At 39.0% G+C, this 23,104-nt stretch overlaps 2 protein-coding genes across 2 annotated transcripts in view; both read left to right on the top strand.

Moving 5' to 3' along the window:
- The window catches only part of KLHL2 (kelch like family member 2), a 44,304-nt gene extending 33,804 nt beyond the window's left edge, over positions 1-10,500 (top strand). Inside the window, exons 8-15 of the mRNA XM_053459999.1 lie at positions 982-1,131; positions 1,943-2,060; positions 2,608-2,805; positions 3,417-3,518; positions 4,214-4,342; positions 5,158-5,298; positions 8,997-9,140; positions 9,360-10,500. Of these exons, the coding sequence (XP_053315974.1) occupies positions 982-1,131; positions 1,943-2,060; positions 2,608-2,805; positions 3,417-3,518; positions 4,214-4,342; positions 5,158-5,298; positions 8,997-9,140; positions 9,360-9,388 (1,011 nt within the window). The 3' untranslated portion in view covers positions 9,389-10,500. The remainder of the gene's footprint in view (positions 1-981; positions 1,132-1,942; positions 2,061-2,607; positions 2,806-3,416; positions 3,519-4,213; positions 4,343-5,157; positions 5,299-8,996; positions 9,141-9,359) is intronic.
- A 4,391-nt stretch (positions 10,501-14,891) lies between these two features.
- On the top strand, positions 14,892-20,939 carry MSMO1 (methylsterol monooxygenase 1). Its single transcript, XM_053459990.1, has 5 exons — positions 14,892-15,141; positions 15,492-15,640; positions 16,641-16,767; positions 17,153-17,307; positions 19,625-20,939. The coding sequence occupies exons 1-5, from the start codon at positions 14,893-14,895 to the stop codon at positions 19,821-19,823; spliced, it is 879 nt and encodes a 292-aa protein (XP_053315965.1). The 5' UTR covers position 14,892; the 3' UTR covers positions 19,824-20,939.
- Positions 20,940-23,104: the final 2,165 nt, after the last annotated feature.

Below are 23,104 nucleotides of genomic sequence, written 5' to 3'. Positions count from 1 at the left end.
CGAACCAAATGGCATTAACATCCCACATCCATGGGGATTATATCACCTTTGATAAACCATTTTTACATTATATGCCACTCGGAGGTGCTCTTGTTTGAGAAATATCTTTAGTGGAACTATTCCAGGCCACCTGGCGTCCAAAAGTTGTTTGTTTTTTGAGCATTGACCAGATTTAACCATCAAATGAACTTCCTATCCTTGAAAATAGTAGTGGATATCTAGAAATTACTACAATTCTTAAGATACATTTAGAATTGGGTATAAATACACCTGATGAAATATATGTAAGATACAAATGTACCCCATAGCACATTTAAGACATAGACAATGGTTTATATGGCGTATAGAATATGTAAAAAAAAAATCTATGTATACTATACCGTATTAGTCTTACTCAAAATTAATATAATAGAAAAAGCAAAAATGACTGCTTTTAAAATACAGCACCAACTCAGGGAGAAAACAAACCCTTCTATGTTGTATAAAGAAATCAAGACGGCTCTGACTTAGTTTTTGTGTTATATAATATACATATTTGCCGGCCTAAAATGTCTGACGGTTTTAAACACCACTCTTAAATATCGCAAAGCTTTTTTGTCTAATAGACCTTTGACATTTTTAGCTTTCTTAATGTGATTTTTGCCTCTGCTATAGATGTTTTCTAAATAAAATACAAAAAAATCTATATTGTATTGCAAAATGTGGTCAGTGCCGCTTTGAGATCCTTCAAACCATTCTCAGGAAAGCTCTTTAATGCCGCTATGATCATATCTAACAAAAACATAGAAATGTTTTGTGGGTCTCTTGAGGTTGTCTAGAACTTCACCGTTCACTTCCCATATAAGGCCTTTTTTTATTTGCGACACTGGCTATTTTGTTTTCAGTATATACCATTTGCCCTATCCCTTATCATCTAGAGGTAAAGGTTTAAGGCTGAGTGTGATGGGGGCTCATTGTGTTTTTGTGATCTTTGCTATGTAGAGAGTTGAAGAAGAGACTCTGGTGAAGAACAGCAGTGCCTGCAAGGATTACCTCATTGAAGCCATGAAATACCACCTCCTCCCAGGTGACCAGCGGACTCTGATAAAGAGCGCACGAACACGGCAGAGAACACCCGTCAGCCTTCCCAAAGTAAGAATTTGATATTTAGATACTGTGGGCACTTGTTTAATGAAAATGGGTTGTGTTTATGTTACGCATGTAGTGTTTCCAGGAGGCTAATTCTGGTTGCTGTGTAGCACAAAGCCCTGTCACTGTCTTATTTCATATGCTAGGTTAGTCTTGTTTAATGTTTTTGCGGGGCTAGAGGTGTAGATATTTTACGTCTTTCCTTATGATGGCTTGGCTAGTTTTAAAAGGTGCGCATGTGTCTCGGAGAATAAGAAAGCTAATATAACATTTGGTTATCATGGAAATTAAACTCTAGTGTTTTTGGATATTTTGCAAAAGAGCTATGGCCGAGAGCTTATTGTTTGTGGATCATTGTCTACTTAAGATGTGTTGCGTTTTATGAGAAATATCAAGCTATGGCAGATTGCGTGAAATGTACATTTACATCTTATGCTAAAGGGATCAAGTGCAAATGTAGCTCCAGATAATGCTTATCTACACACCGGGGGTTATGTTCTGCTTAATCTGTGGTTATAGTGAGTTATATAATTTTTAAAATCATCATAATTGCTCATTATACCAAAGTCCTAGTTTGTTTAAAATATTTTAAAAATGGGGTTCCCAGTTATAGGCATAATTTAACAGTACGTTGTGCCATGCATTTTGAGTATGTTACCTGTGTGCAGGTAGATCAGTTAATGTTCTGTGTTGAGTGCATATAAATAAAGATTTGGGGCATGATAATTTAGGATTATTTTCCTTGAGACCTTTGAAAGTATTTTGTACTAAGGAAATAAATTGTTTCTAATTAAGTGACATTCTTTCCCTGTAGTTAATGGTGGTAGTTGGAGGTCAAGCCCCTAAGGCTATCCGCAGCGTGGAGTGCTATGATTTTAAAGAAGAACAGTGGCATCAAGTAGCTGAATTGCCTTCCAGAAGGTGTAGATCAGGTATGTTTGAATGTATACCACAGCTCCGTCCAGCTTTATTGCTGATAAGACCTCTGGTACTAGGGTAAAAAAAAACTCATTTTCTGTCTTAATGACCTCACCACAGAACTTTTTTCAGAGTAACCGTCTCGCATAAATGGCAGCTGATAACAAATGGCATTTGAACGGGAGGAGACATACACTTTGGTGTATTCAGAAGAACATGTTACTACAAGAGAATAGAGCATGCAAAGGAAGTGAAGTAGGGCCAGCAACAGAAACGCTGATGGGGTAATTAGAGGGATAGGATGATAACCAGGCTGTGCGATGAGAGTGATGGCAGGCATCTATGAGCACTTTGTTATCCTTTGGCTCTATATGGATATGGAAAACCCATTGTATATATCCATGTAACCTGGGGGGGTACTGCCAGCCTGCAATCACTTTATTATGGCTAGTTCTCATACTGCTAAAAAACACTGTGACACTGAGCTAAAGCGGTATTTGTGTTTTTGCTGAATAATACAATGGGTGTAGCAGTAGAAACTAATTTTGATTGTACTTTCAGGTGTGGTGTACATGAACGGTCACGTTTTTGCTGTTGGTGGATTTAATGGTTCACTCAGGGTACGCACAGTAGATTCATATGATCCAGTAAAGGACCAGTGGACTAGTGTGGCCAACATGCAGGACAGAAGAAGCACCCTAGGGGCAGCAGTTCTAAATGGCCTTCTCTATGCTGTTGGTGGATTTGATGGAAGCACAGGTAGTTATCGTCTGACACAGTTTGTGATAGCGAAGATTTTTGAACAAATCTTCTACCTGTAACTCAGTACAGATATTGGTTCTTGACCAACTACTGTATAAAACCAACTCGGTCACCTCTGCATTTGAGCCTGTTAACTCTGAAAATGTATGCACTTTATCTCTATTGCGCCAACCTGTTGGGTAAGAGTTTGAAAAAAACTCCTAAGCTAGTTAGGACCTATTCCATCCGCAGGTAACAAAAAGTATCTCTTTGCGTATACAGTTATTGCAGTGAGCCTGGGCCCTTAGGTAATTAAAAAGAAGGTCCAGTGCAATCTACAATCTAAAGATTACTTTCTGGTACAGTAATAAACATCCGTTCAATATATTGGGACATTAAATGAATGCAATATAAAGTAAAATAAACGATATGAGTGTATACGTTTACCAGGTTGGTGTTCATCAAACAGTTAAGATAGAAATGTAGAGCGCAGAGCCCTTTATGAGATCCTACCCAAACTGTGCTGATCCCTTGATATTTTATGTTATATACCCACCCATAAACTTGCAATGTAGCTAGCAGATTTTTTAGAAATAACCCTAATGTTGCATCATTTTATCCCTTGTCAGGTCTAGCAACTGTGGAAGTATATAATATTAAAGCTAATGAGTGGTTTCATGTGGCGCCAATGAACACCAGGAGGAGCAGTGTTGGTGTAGGAGTCGTTGGAGGTATGTACTTTGGTGTCTATAGATTGTGCATTATGATTCATGTATGCCATTTATTTACTATATTTCTGGAAGACACCAAAAAAGTTTTAATGATCTGGAATTGTTAAACCATCTCTGAAAGGGCATACATCATTGAGCACATTCTTAATTCAGCAACATAATCATGCTGTGTAAGATACTGGGGATCCGTTGTGAAGAGGTACCGCAGGTTTATTCATTAGAAATAAGTCCTAGATGATGCGTACGTGTGCTGCCATCTGATGGCGTACTTTTGTACCTGGAAGTTAATAGCGTTGTATAAATACGCTGGCACATTCACAGTGGAAAGTAATTTACAAACATGTAATGGAGTAGCTGCCATAGTTACAGCTGCAGTTCACAAATAACTTGACAGTTGTCGACTACCGCCACGCAATACCCGCTGCAATCGCTTGTGTATTCATTCTGCATTATTTAAACCCATGTTACCCTGTTTGTTTTTTCTAATGTTCCACTGGTTGTACAGAATTTTACATGGGTGCGAATCCAGCATATATTGTAGTTTAAAATTTATACAAAATGGTTATTTTATCCAATTATAGAAACTGTAGCATTGCATACAATACATAACAGCTGCTGTTGTTCAGATGAACATTCTGTTCCTTCATATTGGCGTCCTTGATTTAATCATGTATGTGTTAACTGCTATATTTCAGGCATGCTATATGCAGTTGGTGGTTACGATGGAGCATCACGCCAGTGTCTTAGCACAGTTGAATGTTATAACCCAAGTACAAATGAATGGACTTACATTTCAGAAATGGGCACTCGACGGAGTGGAGCAGGTATATTACATGTTCTTTCTGTGCATGGGTGATTGTGTTTTTTTTTTATGTATATGTGTATGAATCACTATGTCTTTACTTGTGAACATTCAAGGTCTAATATAACGACTGCAGGGTTATGTGTAGTTTTCCATTTCGACCCACATGTCTGTTGTGATCATCTGTGGAATCCTGGGATCGCCGTGTGCTGTCACAAAATGTGTATGATATACAAATTAAGACTAAGCGCTATTACAACAATGATGTACACCTGCACATATGCATAAAGTGCTTCTCGCGTCCATTAGAAGCCTGTAAAGACACCCTTGTACACTTTATCAACTGTGAGGGAAGACTTAAATGCGCACGTTTTAATGTGAAAAAAACAGATATAAGTGTCCCTCATGTGCATTTATTGTTAAAATCAGTGTGTTACTGGAGGTAATGACGCCTGAGCCAATTAAGATAAACAGGCGGCAGAATGAGATCCTACGGCTCTTGGAGGGCAGGCCTAGTGGACTGGTCCTAAAGTATCTAATGGAAGCAAACAAAAGTATAGGATCTAGTAAATAAACAAATTGGACACTAACTGTGGAGTAGACAAGTACCAAGTAAGTGATGCAAGCAAAGTGGATGTTACGATGATCGTGTGTTAGCAGAATGCTGTCACCTCAAGAATACCGGTAATGTTTAGGTTAAAACATACACTGGTTTAGTTTAACAGGAATTGTGTGGGTTTTCATGCTTTTCTTGTGTATAGGCCAGTTTAATTTTCCATCTGAAAATATCGCCTGGGTGTGCTGCTGGGACTTAAATATTTTCTAATTTGTTTGTAGGTGTAGGAGTCTTGAATGGGTCATTATACGCAGTTGGAGGCCATGATGGTCCTTTAGTGAGAAAAAGTGTTGAGGTTTATGATCCATCTACAAATGCATGGAAACAAGTGGCTGACATGAACATGTGCAGGAGGAATGCAGGTATGGGCTGCTGTGTGCTTCACTGCGGGATCTGCTTAATAAAATGATGCGCCATCATTTAGAAACCTACAGATAAAGAGGATGTGCTGCCTTCTTGTGCAGATATCCCATAAATTTTACCAAAGGATGTACATAATTATTTAACAAACAAAGAAAAAATATTATCTTAATGATGGGCATTCCAAAGAAGAAAAAACAATAGGAAAACAAAAATTTTTATTTCGCACACATATATGGTTTGTATCATAAAAACAGAGCCTCAAAAATGTGTAGGTGTTCTAGGCACTTTCACATACCATTTATGCATATATAGTGGGTAGATTTTTTTAAAAAATGTCACAGGATTCTTTCTTCAGTGACCATTGGAAAAAGATAACTTACCATCCTGCTAATGAGTGGATGATGAATCCAGCAACAACAAACTTTGTAACTAGTAAGACAAGTAACCTTAGACGGAAGAAACTGCACCACTCAAAAACCATTTCATTGCCAAAAATCTTTAGACTCCATAAATAAGCATTTTTAAGTTACATAATAGGGGCTAGAATGGTTTTTTTATGTGCCCCCCCTCCCCCCATCAGAATGTAAGCAATCTGTATCACACAGTCCAGTCGTCTCAATATATTCTCAAAACCTCTTATTACTTTTCAGGGCTCCAGCCCCTTTATCAATGCATCCACCCTGAAGTGATACAATGCTAGCCCACCCCTTACTGTCCACTTTTACTCACCTCCAAGTTCTTTGTAAATATACAAGTTTTGTGAGCAGACATTGGGGATTGAAGTGTTTGATACGGATTCTTTACATTTTGATGGTGTGGCAGCACTGCCACCAGAAAGAAGATACTTGGGAAGTGGCGAGTCCTCATCTCTTCATTGTCGTATCTCCATTCCCTGATAAAATGATTTGGGAGCTTGTTTAGACTATCACGCTGTAATTATATTGATCTTGCCCCTTTTTTGGACTCTTGTGTTGCAGCATTTACCCAACTATAATTGGTTTATTTACTCTTTGTACTTTCGCACTGAACCCATACTGAAAATACCTGTAAAAAAGAATTGCTATATGCCAATCATAAAACGTATTCGTATTCACAACACTAAAGTAAACCTGTTGTAGATGTAGATAAAGCAAAGTAAAAAGATAGATAAACATAGACTTAAGCCATTAAATAAGACAAAGTTCAGATCTTTTGCTTCCATCTGGAATATAATATTTAAACTATATATAATATGCAATGTATACGCACTGGTAATGTATGGGCCTTGTTGTATTTCCCATTTTCCTGTTATGACAGAATAAATAGCTTGTTGTTGCTGATCGTTTGGCCGCGAAGGTTTCTTTTTCCTTACTTCAAAGAATGAGAATGAGGGACCTGCTTTTTCCAAGCTTATTGAGGAGGAATTAGGCAAAACTATGACATTTTAATACGTTTAAAGCTAGACTAGAGCAGGTACCTCCTTTCTCCCTCTGTGCCAATATGTTTTATGTAAGTTTCCTTGCGAAATAGGACTTTATAAGTTATGTTATTACATATGGATAGCGCCATGATTTTTGGATAAATGTAGATTTAGTGGCTTTACTGAGATTATATTATAAGAAGTTTGATTGGGACAAAATACCAGGGTCCTCTTTATATATAAAACAAAGTTTCCACAAGATTTTGAAGTATGCGCCCATTTGTGCCTATTCAACCAAAAGAGCATTTGTGAGGTCAAGTAGTGATGTTTGATGAGAATGCCTGGCTAGCAGTAGACGGTCCAATTCATCACAGTCCTGTGGGGTTTCGGTCAGGGCTCATGTCAAGCCATGACTTTGTCCCCCTCTACACACAACAAAGTCTGTAGTCATGCTAGAACAGAAAAGGTCTGGAGCATGCAGTTGTTTAAAATGTACTTGCATGCTATAGCATTTACATTAGCGTTCATTGGTACCAAGGGGCCTAGCCCAAACCGAAAAAGAACAGCTTCAGACCAGTATCCTTCCTCTACCAAACTTTACAATAAGCACTGTGCATTCCTATGTGTAGCTTTCTTCTGGCATCTGCCCAACCCAGATTCATCCATCAGACTTCCAGGTAGTGCCCAGCTGCTCAGCCATGGAAACCCATTTCTTGAAGCATCAATGGACAGTGTTTTTGCTGATGTTTCCAGACGCAGTTTGGAACTCTGTATTGAGTGATGCTACAGAAGACTGGCTGTTTTTTACATGGTACACGCTTCAGCCCATGGGAGCCACGCTCTGTGATTGAGTGGTCGATCGGTTTTGTGGTTGAGCTATTACTTCTAGGCGCTTCCGCTTCACAATAAATAATATTCAAAAACAAAATCTGCATCCTCACCCTCCAGACACGAGCAGTACTATTGCACAATATAACGGAGGAGCACCTAGACACCAAGCCCTTGTGTATGTATTTAAAATAAAGCCACATGCAGCCCTGAGCTGTAGTGACGCTTGGTGCGGAAAACTAACTTTTATTACTAAACCATGACATGGGTTAGCTTCATATTAGTATATTATTTACATACAGTATGTATGTATGCAACTACCTGTTTGCTGATCTGTAACAGTCATAATGCACTCAAACCTTGAACGTTCGGCCTTCACTCATTTGTGAAGGTCTGTCAGATAAGATAAATGCTACATTCCTATCCCACTCCTTGTTCACTGGTACTGAAGAACAAGAACCATGAAGATCCCTAGCCGCACACTCCATGGGTTTTAAAACTAATATTTTATATTATTATAGTATATTCACTTGAATGTGCTGCTGTGCGTAGTGATCAATAGCAAAGAAAATGTGTTCTCTAATTTGACACGTTTTTTAGATGTTTTAAATAACCACATTTTCAGGAAATATATATGATCATACTAATAATAATTTGTGTTGGGTTACTATTGTTCATTTTGCACATTTTGTATGCCAAGGCAAGGAAGATGAAATGCTGCAAAATACTACTTAATTTGTTGTGACAAAACCCTGTAGCTGAGGGACATAATTGTCACTTTTGTAAAGCTCAGGAACGCTGAATTTCAGTAAAATGTCTGTCGTTTCTATTAACTGGTGCACAAGACCAAAAAAAAATCCCCAAAACACCAAACAGATATTTCGAGATGGAAGTCGTATGAACTCTCATGGTTGGGCAGGATTGCAGCTGTGAAAATGACAGCTTTACCAAAACGACTATGTATTTCGCACTGTTCCAGTTCCTATTCCACATAAAACATTAACGTGAATTCAAAGGACTACTCACAATTATAAACGTTAAAGGTAAATCGAGGGCAGCCAAACGGACGTTATATGCCCCCAAACTTCTTGGTGACTTGGGTATACCTGAGATATAGCTTAGTTTGTCTAAGATTAGTGACTTTTTATTATATTAAAATCTATTTTTGTCATTGAGCTCTAGTTATACCAACCATAGAGTCCTCATTTTTGTAAGACAAATTGATTTTGATATCCTTCCTATGATATTTTAGAAAGAGGCAGCATTTCCTTGCTCTTTAGGAGAAGAGAAAATACAATATAGTCACTATTTTCTTTTTAAGGTAATGAAATCCTGTCTGCTAATTTAAGGGAAAAGTTAAAAAGGAGTTGTGAGAAGCCCCAGAAGAGGCTTCTCTGAAAAATGTTCCGAGATCTTCCTTTAATCCTTTTAGGGACAGTGTTTTAACACTTGGATCTCTTTCTCGTGTAGGTGTTTGTGCGGTGGACGGTATGTTGTATGTTGTCGGAGGCGATGACGGCTCATGTAACTTGGCGTCGGTAGAGTATTACAACCCAACAACCGACAAATGGATACTTTTGCCATCTTGTATGAGCACAGGGAGGAGTTATGCAGGTAAAGCAAATAATATTTTTTAAATTGTATTATTCCATTTGAACCCCGCCCCCTGCAAAAAAAGAGAACTAAATTGCATTTCCTTTTGCACATATTATCACATTAAGCGTTATGATGGTTATCTGTCTTTGAAGTATGCCTTTTAATGAATAATGCAATATTGTCCAGTATGTAAATCTTGATTTTGCAAACACGTAACACGTGTTATTTTCCCAATAGGTGTAACAGTTATTGACAAGCCTTTGTGATTTGGGAGAGGAAATGTCAAAATGTTTTTCTTAAGAAGGTGAATCAGAGCGAAGTGCGGATTCATAGCCTTCCGTATTGTGGCTTCAAGCTGAGACGGTGGAAGAGAAAATCTGCAGTTTCCATTAAGCACAGCGGTCACTGAAGATTACAATTGGTAGAAGTAATGTGCAGAGTTATTCTGTATCGAGCAGCAGCTGTCTGGACTCTTCTCGAACTTGTCAATTTTTTCTTTTTTGAAATGTGACAAATTGTAAAGCTGCTTTTCTATTATACAGTCGTTGTCAACCCTAGTGGATTATGGAATGTGTTTTTGTAAAGAAGGTTTAAAAGGTTGTGAAGTCCTATTCTGAATCTACGGCAGTGGTTTTAGAAAACCCTGTTCCTAGGTGGAAAAAAAAAACAATGTAAAGCATTTACAATGATGTAAAAATGAACCAAGTGTATGTGTGACTGTGTGTGTGAGTACTGTATATTTGTAGATGCTGCTTTTATGAAAGCAGCCCAGCTGTGGGGTATATGCACTATTTATATATGGCACAGTCGTATGAAAATTGCCAGTACTATGTTGAGACTGATCTGTATTTTTGTTTTGTTTTTTACACATATTTAAAATTGCCTAGGTGCTCAGTGGCACTTTTGAGGGGAACAATATGTATATTGCCAAAATGTGTTTTTTATATAAATTTGAAACTTGGAACAACTATTTATGATGCTCTATATATATATCATTTTGCACATATTCATGGTAACTCCTATTTTTGTGATAAAAATCTTTATAATAGCATGTAAGTGATGATTCATGGGGTTTTTTTCCCAATAGGTTTGTGGGTTTCGACTGAAATTGCATGATTTGGTTAATTGTTTTTTTGCTAATTATTATTTTTAATCCATTAAGTTATTTTTTTCTTAATTTACAAGGAGTTAAATCCACTGTGTTTGGCAGGTAGTTAGTACCAGTAATGTGATGATAGAAATGACAAATTATACATTTTTATTTTGAATGTCCCAAAAATGAATGACCCTACTCAATATCATCAGAGTAAAACGCTGTACTGCATACCTTTTTCATTTTAATAAATACAGATATAACTTCTGATCTATCACTGTACAATCTATCACTACATGGCTTTTATTACAAGGGTATGTCCATGTCACACCATATGAGCACAGATAGAAGGTGTAATAGGGATTAAATCCCCTTCCATCCTTGGATTGGGAAGCAAGATGTGTGTCAAGATCCTACACTGAAATGGAACCCCTACCTGTGCTTTAAAGTTAATATTCCTTTATAAACAAAGACAAATGTTTCTTTTCTGTCTCACTTTGGCCATTTAAGGATTTAGTGTTAAGTATGATTAAGGTTTACAGAAGGCTTCAAGAAGAAATAGTGTCCCTTTTGGAGAATGTCCCACACTTTGAAAATCAGGGAAGGATGAATACGGTGACATTTAAAAATAGCTTAACAAAAAAAGGATTAAGCGGAGAGTGTCCATGAGGGATGGATGTGGTAGGCAGAAATACCTTACTCAAGCTAAAATTTCCTGTCTGCCACCACCAAATCCAAGTCACATCTGCTTGATGGCCTGGAGGATGACAGATGGAAAACAAAGAAGGTCTTTCAGTGATGCTAATTAAGAAGCATAACACAGAGATATTGACTACTTAAGGGTTTAAAAGTGACATCTTGTCATCTTGCTCTGAAACTGAATCCGGTGATGGTCAAAGTAAGTTTGACCGTAGTCCATTAAGAAAGCCTTCTTACAGGAGGTCTATCAGTGGCTTCAGGGCGTAGATTTGTCTTATAAATAAGACTTACCGTATGTTGCCCATAGACTGTAATCGGGTTGTGCAGTTGCTGACCAAATTTGGTTACTACAAAGTGGATGGGCTCCAGGATAATATATTCCATCTACAAATCGGTACAGACTGATGTAAATTTAGGGTATTTGCCCAAATTCACAATGGAGACATTTTTGATTGCCTTATAATTGTAAATTCATGGGCAATTCTGGGTTTTATCCTAAAGTAGAAGATGCACCAGCATCGATGATGGCTGATACATTACTTAAGCATCAGCTTTGTTTTGGGACCAGAATAAACCATCAATAAAGCCCATGACAGTATCCCATAAACACTGTCTTTTTAAAGTTATGCTTGTAGCTTTAATCTGCTACTAACACTAACCACTCGGGAGGGGGTAGTAGGTTTCACTTATCCACAGTAAATGCTTGTACAGGCATGTTAGAGAAGTCAAACCCGGCCGGGAAACTGTTCAAAAGTCAACTGGTATCTTTAGTAAGCTACATTTGTTTAAGAATTGCTTAAAAAGGAGTTCATCTTTTGGTAATTAATCACAATTAACTGAAGATGTGCCCTAAAAATTTGCTCAATAAAAAAATGTCCAACAATAAAAAATCAGAGTAAGGTGCAGTAGAGCACAGTATTGTCTAAATGTCAAATTAGACATATTTTAACATGAGCAGTATACTTCCAGCACTTTTAATCGGACCTCTCAGGTTTCAAATATGAGATCTTACACTCCGCTAGTCTTTATTGAATTGAAAACAATGGGTCACCTGGATCCCTTCTTCCAAGTCCTTTAAGCCATCTGTGTATATAGCAAACAGCGGAATCGAATGTCCTTAATCCTTTCCCTCAACACGTTTCACCTCTTGCAGGCTTCATCCGATAACACTATGGAAGTCTGTGCTGCTTTTCTACACAGGCAAGACATGTTTAAGATTTTGCCCCGTTTCGTGTTTTGGGCTAGCCAAATTTATTTTGAATTTAAAAGCCATCTTGCAATATGGGTAGCCACCGATTTTATGTTTTCTTGGGGGGGAGTGAATTTTTGTTATTGACCCAATATTTAGTTGACTTAATCATATTTGCATAATTGCATTGCACATTACTTTTCGGCATAGGCAAGCCTTGTGTATTTACTACTGCGGAACGGAATATGTTTTTTTGTTTGTGATCTGGAACTCATATGTACAATTTTTAACTAATGTGTTATTGCGTTTGAAACCAGTGTGGCCGGTTGAACACACCAGTGAATGTTTAGGGTTTTTTTTTGTCTTCTCATTAATATCTGAGGGCTATTGTTCTCATTTCCCACAAATTGAAGATATTTCAGGGCTAGGTTATTTGATCTGGTTTTATGTGTCTGCTATGAAAATAACAGTCTGGACTGTTAAATATTGCATGGGTTTAGTATATTCTGTTAATTATACAGACTTGAAGGTCTGAGATTTTGCCATCTCTGGTAATTTCAATATTATTTTTCATGTTAAATTGTTCACTTTTATTCCATTTTGCTTTTATTAAGATCTCAGTTTGTGATTTTTTTTTGTAAATGTTTGAAATTCATATTAAATGTCTTTATCTAAAAGTACGTGATTATTGAATTCTGAATGCGTGAGACTTGCTGAATGTATAAGAAGGGATGGCTATAAATCCTATACATTATCTGTGTGTACTAAATATACAAATCTGTTTTCTATTGTACAGGGGGGAAAATAACCATTTTGCAAGAGGCAAAAAATGCCCAGACCAGTTGTGTGGAGGCAATGATGGCACAGATTAGCTATTGAAGCTGGGGGGTCCAGGGCAATTTTCTAGTTACGCCCCTGGACATAAAGGTGTACTGACACCATTTTAGCTTGTCATTAGCAGTGTTGGACTGATGAGTGTTGGGTGAGACAGTCAGTGAGTGTTGAGGCTACCATACTGTAAGTGTCCATAGTGTAGTATTGACACTACCCTAGAATAAGTAGTGGGGTGTGATTGGAGATGCTGTAGTGTATGTAATAGATCTAATACATATATATCTATATATCAGCTGCATTTTTGGTACAGAAGAATATTATCCTGCAGTGCAAAACAGAGGGTGGATCTCTTCCTAAACCCTCCTAAGATGCTGCTAAGTGGAAGGTGAGTCCAGAAGGTGGATGTGTCCTCGGATTCTTGTTTCAGAATAAAAACAGGGCTTTACATTTCATTTTGCGTTTGCAGCACTGCTCATCTATATAGACTAGCAAGTGGTTATTCCCCACCGTGTAGTGACTCGGTAATGGTGGCAACCAAATAGAAAGAGGCTTCATAACGTGTAAGGCATCGGAGAGAGAAAATAATACGTCAACTTTATTGCTACACAAGCGAAATAGTCTCTATTACCGAACGCGTTAATGCATAGTCACCTCCGTCTTACTAGAGGTAAGGTAAGCTTTGGTCGGTATATTATGTAACGTGACGCAATGACTATCCCGCCTCCTTTTCCCCGCCATTACAGGTGACAGGTTTCACACTTTTAACGGAATGTTGCCCAGGCAACAGTCCCACCCTCTATGGCGAACAACCTTCCGCATGTAATAAACTGAGAAAAAAGGCGTGGCTAGCTTAGGGCGAAAAAAGCCTTCAGGTTCTGTGATTGGTTATTAGCTGAAGTCTGCCTAGGCTCACTCCATGCGGCTAGCCAACCGGAGTTGGAGCCGGTCTTGTGACGTATGTAGCTCGCAACATCAGTGGCCAATCAGAGACGTGAAACAGTATCACTCGGGGTAGCGCGACGGCCGGTGTTCTCTGTACCAGTGCTGAAGAGGAAAGAGGTGAACATATAAAGTCAGGTGTGTAGACATACTGCTGACAGAGGACTATATACAGGTGAGCAATGCTTTCATATTATATACGAGTATATACCACGGGATTAATACAGCTGCTCTAATATTTGTACGTGCAGGCGCTCGTGCGATGGGTTGTGTAACTCAATGCAATGATGTCGTTCTGTATGGTATAGAAGTGTTAATAGAGCTATTGCTTTAATATTTTTAATTCATGCTATATCGGTATTATTTCTTATTATTAATATAGCTAAGCTGTGTAAAGTTACGGTCATGTCTTTGCTTTGGGGGATATTTACTATATATATATATATATATATATATCTTATATCATATCTCAAATATATCAAAGTATTCAAGCAGCGTTTACACAACTACTGGATTCTTTCTGTGCTTCCTTTCTGGGTTCTGTACGTTTCCTTTGGGCAGGATTGAATTGCGTTAGTGGTGACGGGCGTCCCCCTCCCCACAAATCTTGCAGTGCGGGGGTTCTTTAGACTAACTGCTGCCCTCCATTGTTATTTATTATTAATTAATATTATTTATTTGTGATCCCAGTGCAGGATCCCTCTCTTTTATAACCATCGATAGTATTCGGAATGATCTGCAGTGCTGAAAGTAACCATCTAACCTTTTTCACATAAGCTTTGTGTGGTTAACAGAGAGCGACAGCAAGAAGACTTTTATGTCTAAACGTATGTTTTTTTTGTATATGACAAAGGTCAACATTAGCAACTAAAAAATCATACAAGGACCAAACCGATGGGGTCCCGTGGTGTATGCTGTGCCTTCATTTACAAACCTCATTCAATGTGTGTTTCCATTTGGTGATCATGAAATCTATCGCTAACTTTCCATTTTCCATGTTTTCACAGGGAAAAACCATGGCGTCCAATGACAGCGTCCTCAATTCCGCCTACCTGGCCGTTGAATACATAGACTCTTTCTTACCCGAGAACCCTCTGCAAGGGCCTTTTAAATATGCCTGGACTTACATGCTGGACAACTATACCAAGTTTCAGATTGCGACCTGGGGATCGCTCATCGTCCACGAACTCATCTATTTCCTGTTTTGTCTTCCGGGCTTTCTTTTCCAGTTCCTACCTTTCATGCAAAGGTTTAAAATTCAGCAGGTGCGTCATCCTGTTAATATCAATTGGTTTAACAGGGTTCATCAGGTTCTGCTGAGGAAAAGCCACACGGAAGGTTAATACAGTAAGGGGGAGAAGCGTAAGGTTATCTTGAATATAAGACCAGGATCAAAGGCCAAGTAAGCCATGATGTTCTTCACCAGATAGGAAATAGCCAGGCTAGGTTACCCAGTAGCCAATAAATTATATTATGTAGACACAAACGCGACTTGCCCCTTGGTATTTAATAGCTTTTTAGTATTTTGGCACGAGTTAATAATTTTTTGTCGTATATACCTTGTTTATAAATTTGTACATAGAGGTTCACCTCATACAAATTCTCTCCACTACAGGACAAACCAGAGACGTGGGAAGGGCAATGGAGATGCTTCAAGATGCTTCTTTTCAACCATTTTTGCATCCAGCTCCCTCTAATTTGCGGCACATATTATTTTACTGAAATGTTCGGCATTCCATATGACTGGGAAAGCATGCCACGGTGGTAAGTACCAGTTACCGGAGCTCACGGTTTGTGATAAATCACATGCTTAAAAGGACACTCCAGCCATCCAATTTCCCCCCTGGTTCCTTCGATTAAAGGAGTTGTGTTCAGCCCAACACATCCCCTGCGTGCCGCTGTGCGTGTTCGCTGTACTAACTGCTACCCAGGTCATGCTCTGGCTTGCGCAAGAGCTCCAGCAGCCAAAAGTGTTGTGAAACTGACTGTGGAGGGGGTGTATTGCACCTCTGGAGCTGCAGCTTCTCACACCCGTATGTGACTTTTTCTTCCTTTTTTTTTTTTTTTTTTTCTTCCTTCCTTCCTTGCTTTCGAGTCACTTTAATATGCGTTCTTTGTAAAGGTATGTATCATCAGCCAAAACAAGCAAAAACCACAGCTCTGGAGCTGCAGTTCTTTAATCAGATACATCGTTTTTTTTCCCTTTACCGTTGATGGTGGATTTGTTTGTCATTTTTAAATAGAAAACTATTAGTTGTACAAAAAGCATTTCTATCTGTAAATTTCTTTACTAGGTGGAAGTGGTGTGTCACTTAGTTTTTTCTAATAAGAGGAGATTGGGAGAGCTGATCGTCTCATCCCAAGATGCCTTTTAAACTGGAATAGATAGTGATATCTAATTGGAAAGCAGGCTGTCTGACAAAACATACTTGTGTGGTTCTTGGAGCGTGCTAACACGCGTGCTAAATCGGAGATTTTTTATTTTCAGCATAAGAAACATATCTTCTATTGGTAGACCATTCAGGGGTATAATGAATACCTTATTTGATATTGAGCAAAATCTTGCATACCTTCTTCCGAAATATGATATTTCTGTGGATTACCTCTGTTGAAACCCCCCATAACCTGTTGATGTTTTTTACATTAAAGGCCCATTGTACAAGTAGCTTGGATATCCACTTTAAATTGATATTATCGCTATCAACTAAAATGCTTTAATTTCTGGGGCTTACATTTTAATTCTAGCGATGCTGTTTTGTTTCAGGTATGTACTATGTGGACAGTGTTTTGGTTGTGCCGTTATTGAAGATGCCTGGCATTATTTCCTCCATCGACTCCTGCACCACAAGCGGATATACAAATACATCCACAAAGTACACCATGAGTTCTCGGTGAGTTCTGGCAACCAATGTGTCTGCAATCAGCCCTACGCACCAGCGGATGTGCTACCTTTGTGACTAGAGACAAAGATTATGCGAAATTAAGAATTACCCAATTAAGTTACACACACACACACACACACACTAGGTATGTGTGTGTGTATATATGTATGTATGTGTGTGTGTGTATGTGTGTATATATATATATATATATATATATAATATATACAAAAACACCCTCAATATATGGCTAGTTACTTTATTTGCACCATTCTGTATTTTCAGCTCTGTTTTGAGCTATTTTTCTTGTACTGATGTGAGAATATTGTACTTTTTTTTTTTTTTAATTTTAGTTTTCCTGATCTTTTATTCTCATTTTTTCTTCTTTTTCTTTCAGTCTCCATTTGGGATGCAGGCTGAGTATGCCCATCCTCTGGAAACTCTGATTTTGGGCACTGGTTTTTTTATTGGGATCCTTGTGTTCTGCAATCACGTCATTCTCCTGTGGGCGTGGGTGATGGTCAGACTTATGGAAACAATAGATGTTCACAGGTAAGCTTTCCAGGGCTACTGTCAAGTTGTTTATTAAATGCTCTTATTATTATTGCATCCTCCAAATGTGAGTGTGTGGCAGCATTCACATTTTTACTCCAAATTGTTGTAAATGTCATTTATTTTTATTTTTTTTCGGTGTGTTTTTTTTTTTTTTTTTATTATTTTTTTGTGGGTGTTGATTTTTGAAATTATCTGATGTTGGTTGTGGCCCAGTAGATATATTAATATGCCGAAGACAGCCAAACGTATTTAAAGTAAAAAGTAAGACCCAGGCCTTTAAAGTAGCAGATCAAAATAAATAGGTACCTTATAATAGAAACCTCTTAATATATATTAGGGCTGCAACTAACGATTATTTTAATAATCGATTAGTTGGCCGATTATTTTTTCGATTAATCGGATAAAAAAATGCAATTTTTTTTAATTTTAAATAATGTAATAAAAACGTACAATTTACACTTTCATCTCTTTATTGCAATGGCCTCTCTCTATTCACCTTCTTATTTTACTGACATAATAATAAAAGCTACAAGAACCCAAACACGGTGTTTCTCAAACTAGGTTTTAATACAAAGTTATTAGTAAATATTAATTCATATGTTAACTATTTTTCATATTAAATAAAAACTATGATAAAAAAAAAAGCCTTGTTAAAATTTTTTTTATTTACCAAACTGCCCCCGGTTATGCACATCAGACCCCCAGCTTGCCACTCTGCCCCATATATGCCTTATACCTCCTATATGCCAGATTCCACTGTGCCCCCTGATATGCCACTGTGCCCCTGATATGCCCTTATACTCCTTATATGCCAGTGATATGCAACTGAGCCCCCTGATATACCTTTTACACCCAGATGTTTTATGACCCCCTGATATGCCTAATATCGATATGCCTTATACCCCCTATATGCCCTGAAATTCATAATACCCCCCCATACACCACTATAACTCACCCATACACAACTTTGGCTCCTCCCCCTCCCATACACCACTCTGGCTCCTCCCCCTCCCATACACCACTCTGGCTCCTCCTCCCATACTCCACTCTGCCTCCTCCCATACACCACTCTGGCTCCTCCCATACTCCACTCTGCCTCCTCCCCCTCCCATACACCACTCTGGCTCCTCCCCTCCCATACTCCACTCTGCCTCCTCCCCTCCCATACAGCACTCTGCCTCCTCCCCCTCCCATACATCACTTTGGCTCCTCCCCCTCCCATACACCACTTTGCCTCCTCCCCCCTCCCATACTTCACTCTGCCTCCTCCCATACTCCATTCTGCCTCCTGTCAGCAACGGATCCTCACTAGACAAGGACTTTCACTGCAGCTTCATAGAAGCCACAGTGTAAGTGAAGTGCAGTAACGGAGGCTGTCTGTGCGATGCAGACACTCACAGGCTGACAGAGAATCATCCTCTCTGTCAGCTGGTGGGGGTCTGCATCGCACAGACAGCCTCCGTTACTGTCAGTAACGGAGCCGGGTAGAGAGGCAGAGTGGCGTATGGGAGGGGGAGGAGCCACAGTGGTGTATGGGGAGGGTGGCTCCCATACACCCTTCTGACTCCTCCCCCCTCCCATACACCGCTCTGCCTCTCTACCCTGCTCCGTTACTGACAGTTCACTTACACTGCAGCTTCATAGAAGCCACAGTGTAAGTGAAGTGCAGTAACGGAGGCTGTCTGTGCGATGCAGACCCCCACCAGCTGACAGAGAGGATGATTCTCTGTCAGCCTGTGAGTGTCTGCATCGCACAGACAGCCTCCGTTACTGCACTTCACTTACACTGTGGCTTCTATGAAGCTGCATTGAAAGTCCTTGTCTGTAACGGAGCCGGGAGAGAGGCAGAGTGACGTATGGGAGGGGGAGGAGTCAGAGGGGTGTATGGGAGGGGGGAGAGAGACGGAAGTGAGAGACCGGCCGACAGTGAGGGGAATCCAGGTCTCCTGCAGCGTTGCGGGGGATCTCGATTCCAGTGTTATAATCCGATCTCTGTTTGAGATCGGATTATTATAAGGAGAGGAGTTTTTCAGAGCATTTGCTCTGAAAAAAACCTCTTTTTATAATCGATAAAAATCGATTCGATTAATCGATGATGAAATTCGTTGCCAACGATTTTCATAATCGATTATTATCGATTTTATCGATTAGTTGTTTCAGCCCTAATATATATAATTTCAGGTTGAGACTGGTAATTTAGTGTTTTGGTTGAATGGAGATAACGTTAGTCTTTAGATATTGTGAGAACAGCAATACATAGTAAGACTTCTAGTTAATGTATTCTGTTTAACTTCTCCTTCTCTTCTGTCTTTAGTGGGTACGACATTCCTCTGAATCCCTTGCACCTAATCCCCTTCTACGCGGGGGCACGCTTCCACGATTTCCACCACATGAACTTTGTCGGTAACTACGCCTCAACCTTTACGTGGTGGGACAAAATCTTCAACACTGATTCTCAGTTTATTTCCTTCCATAACAAAGGCAAGACATCAGAGATGAAGAAGACAAAATAGATGTCACAAACGTACACTTAACCATGAAATATTCTTACCAAATCCTGAATTCTGCCACAGATGGATGCAAAGTTGTTTTTATGTAAAAAAACAAAAGACATTACTTGTTTGTAGATCTTCTGTGGAGAAAAAACAAAGTTTTTATATACGTGGAAACTAACCCACAAATGCTATTGGCTACCATATTACAAAAGCTACACTCTCATGACTGTAGGAACCCTGAATATTTTGGGGTAGAATCCTGTCCTGCTGCTAGGATTACAGACTTTCCCATTATCTCTTAATACAATACACGCTTGGTAGTGTTGCTGCTGGGTCTCTCAAGAGTAATCTGGGATGTCCTCCATATCCCAAACGGACATTCGTGTAGCTATTCCGCTGATTTCCGGTGGTGGTACAGATTTCAGGTGGTATGAAGATGGAATAAATTTTATTTGAGAAGAGGCTGCTCAAAAAAAAAAAGCAACCAATTTGCGAGGGTTCATTTTACTTTATTTAAAAAAAAAAATTACATTCATATTTGCCGTATCGTGCCTCAGGATTTAATAACAACAAAAGTGTGGTAATAAAAAATGGCATTTAGCAAACTTTTAAGTGCAGTACATTATATATATTTTTTTTAGTTTTCCCCTAGTGCTTAATGTACAAAACATAGATGGACCATCATAAAGAAAAAAATCTGTATTCTGTCACATTTCACAGATGTTGATTCACTAAGCATTGTGTATAGCGTGATGAGGAGTTGTATCTCAAAAAAATATATATATATTATGAAATGCTAACATACCTTTTCAGGAAGAACTTGCTGTGTGTTGGCCCTTTCAAAATACATAGTTAAGACTTTTCATCTGTATTGACTGTAAACATTGATCTTTGAATTTTCAACTGTATGAACTAAGGTTCCTACACGTTTTCACAGCCTAAAAGTGAAAATACGTACTGAATAGTTATGTAGGTATTTATGTGTTGAGTAAAAAAGTAGTTCTTGTGCAAATTTGAAGAGTGGCCTTATCACAGTAACATTTCAAACCTTGCACCAGAATCACTTTTTATACATAAACCCCAATTTGTTGTTTGTTTGCTGTCAAGCACTTACATTAAAATGTAATTCCTAAATTTCTTTATTTTTTATTTTAATGCTCAAATAAATGTATTGTTAATATATTTATTTTTTCTTTTGGTCTTGTTTGAGTTTATCATTTAGTAACTATCTCTGTTTGACTCCATAGCCCTGCAGTGCTGATCCCAATACGCGCAATCACCCAGCAGGGGGAGCAATTAGATTCCTGCAGAGTCTAAAATGACTTGTCGAGTTTCCTGTCCTCCAGGGAACTTCTTGTGCATGTCAGGACAGGATTGCATATAAAGCATGTTTAACCCTGTGATTTCCCAATGGCAGGCTGGGCCAATAAATGATCGCCTCCTAAGCTTAGCCAGTGTTGCTGAAGTGGCTCGATATAGATGCATTAAGCAACACAAATAAAAAAAAGAGGAGCCCTTTTAGATCGCTTCTAGGAGTGTTTCAAATGGCCACCTGTAAAAAAACAGCAATGTCACCATGACATCATAAGGGGAATCATCCAGTTCAAAAAATGTCCAAAAAAATGTAAAAAGTAGGGATGCACAGAAATGAAAATTCTGAACCGAAACTGAAAGTTCAGCATTCCTTGGACGAAAATGACCCCCCACACACACTATTTGCCATACCAATAAATATGAAACATTATTTTTATCGCATTATTTGTATTAAAATGCCAGAAAGAAAAAGTGTTAAAAGACCTTAATAAAGGAAATACATTAGCCATAATGGAATCAAAAAATTTGCTACTGCAAACATTTTTAGATGAAAACGTTCCATTTTATTCAGTGGAAAAAAACAGCGATCACATTATTCTTCACGATATTCTTGTAAGAAACCTTTGGCTATTAATACCACCACAACTGTTCTAGCACTGCAACACCCAATGAATACCTCATCCCAGATACATTATTATTTTTTTATTTTTTTTTTTAAAAACACCATTCATGGTGCAAAGTGGTCTGCCAGTATGTTTATGTAAAAGGTCCTCTCTTAAGGGTGAAGGACTGAAACCAACGGGAATAATGAAATCAGTTCTTACTACTAAATTGGGTTTCACTCTGAAGATCCCAACCACTATTCAAGTTTCTGCGATTAATCCTTTGTGATAAGATATGCAGATTTAAATAAGAGTAAATAACATAATACCTTTACTTTTCCTCAAACTGATTTCTGGGCCTAGAATGTTTGTCCTCTGAAGTGACTACAAATTCAGAAGTGTATTTTATCTCTGGATAAGTAAACATTAAATAAACCAATTTATTACGACAGTAAGTACAGTGCCCACACCGACACCCAGACACACACACCAGGACTGCCTCTGTCACACCAACACCCAGACACACACCAGGACAGGTTCTATCACACCGACACATCCAAACACATACCATGAAAGGCTCTGCCACACCGACACCCATACACACACACACACCAGGACAGGCTCTACCACAAACACCAGGAGAGGCTCTATCACACCGACACCCAAACACACACACCAGGACAGGCTCTGCCACACCGACACACACACACACACACACCAGGACAGGCTCTGCCACACAAACACCCGAATACACACCAGGACACCCAAATACACACTGAAGCATAACAAATGTATTTTCTACACTGCTTTGTCATTAGCTCCCCCTATTGTATTTTTGTCCCCTTGTGCATTGATGCCCTAGCCAGATCCCCTGATTACTGTCTTCCCCCCACAACACAACCTTGTGTATTGCCCCCCTTGTGCATTTATCCTTCCTCACCCTTGTGTATTGCCCCCCGCATTGATTTATGTGATGCCCCAACTAACCCCCTCCCTTGTCTATTGTTGCCCCCACCGCTTTCGTATTGGTTAATGTGATGCCCAAGCACACTCTGGTCTATTGTTGATGCCGCCACTTCCATGTGTATTACCCCTAGCCACCCCCCTGTTTTTATTGATTTTGTAATGCCACAATCCAGCCACCCCCCCCTTTTGTATTTTTCATGATGTCCCAAGGCAAACCCTCCTCCCTTGAATATGGGTCTGCTTTTCTTTAACCCCCTAGCCCCTAATGAAATTAAAGCAGCCAGCGTGCACGCACCGCCCAATGGCTGTGGTGCTGAGGCATGATGCTTTCAATGTTGGTCTGCCGGCAGCCCGATATAAGTTTTCCATCTGAATCCTCACAAATTAGGTAAAGTAATGGAAAATCCCCTCCAAATT

Source organism: Spea bombifrons, chromosome 1, assembly GCF_027358695.1.
Source record: "Spea bombifrons isolate aSpeBom1 chromosome 1, aSpeBom1.2.pri, whole genome shotgun sequence".
Lineage (NCBI taxonomy): Eukaryota > Metazoa > Chordata > Amphibia > Anura > Pelobatidae > Spea > Spea bombifrons.
The sequence above is the reverse complement of the archived record's forward strand: the minus strand, read 5'-3'. Positions and strand labels throughout refer to the sequence as shown.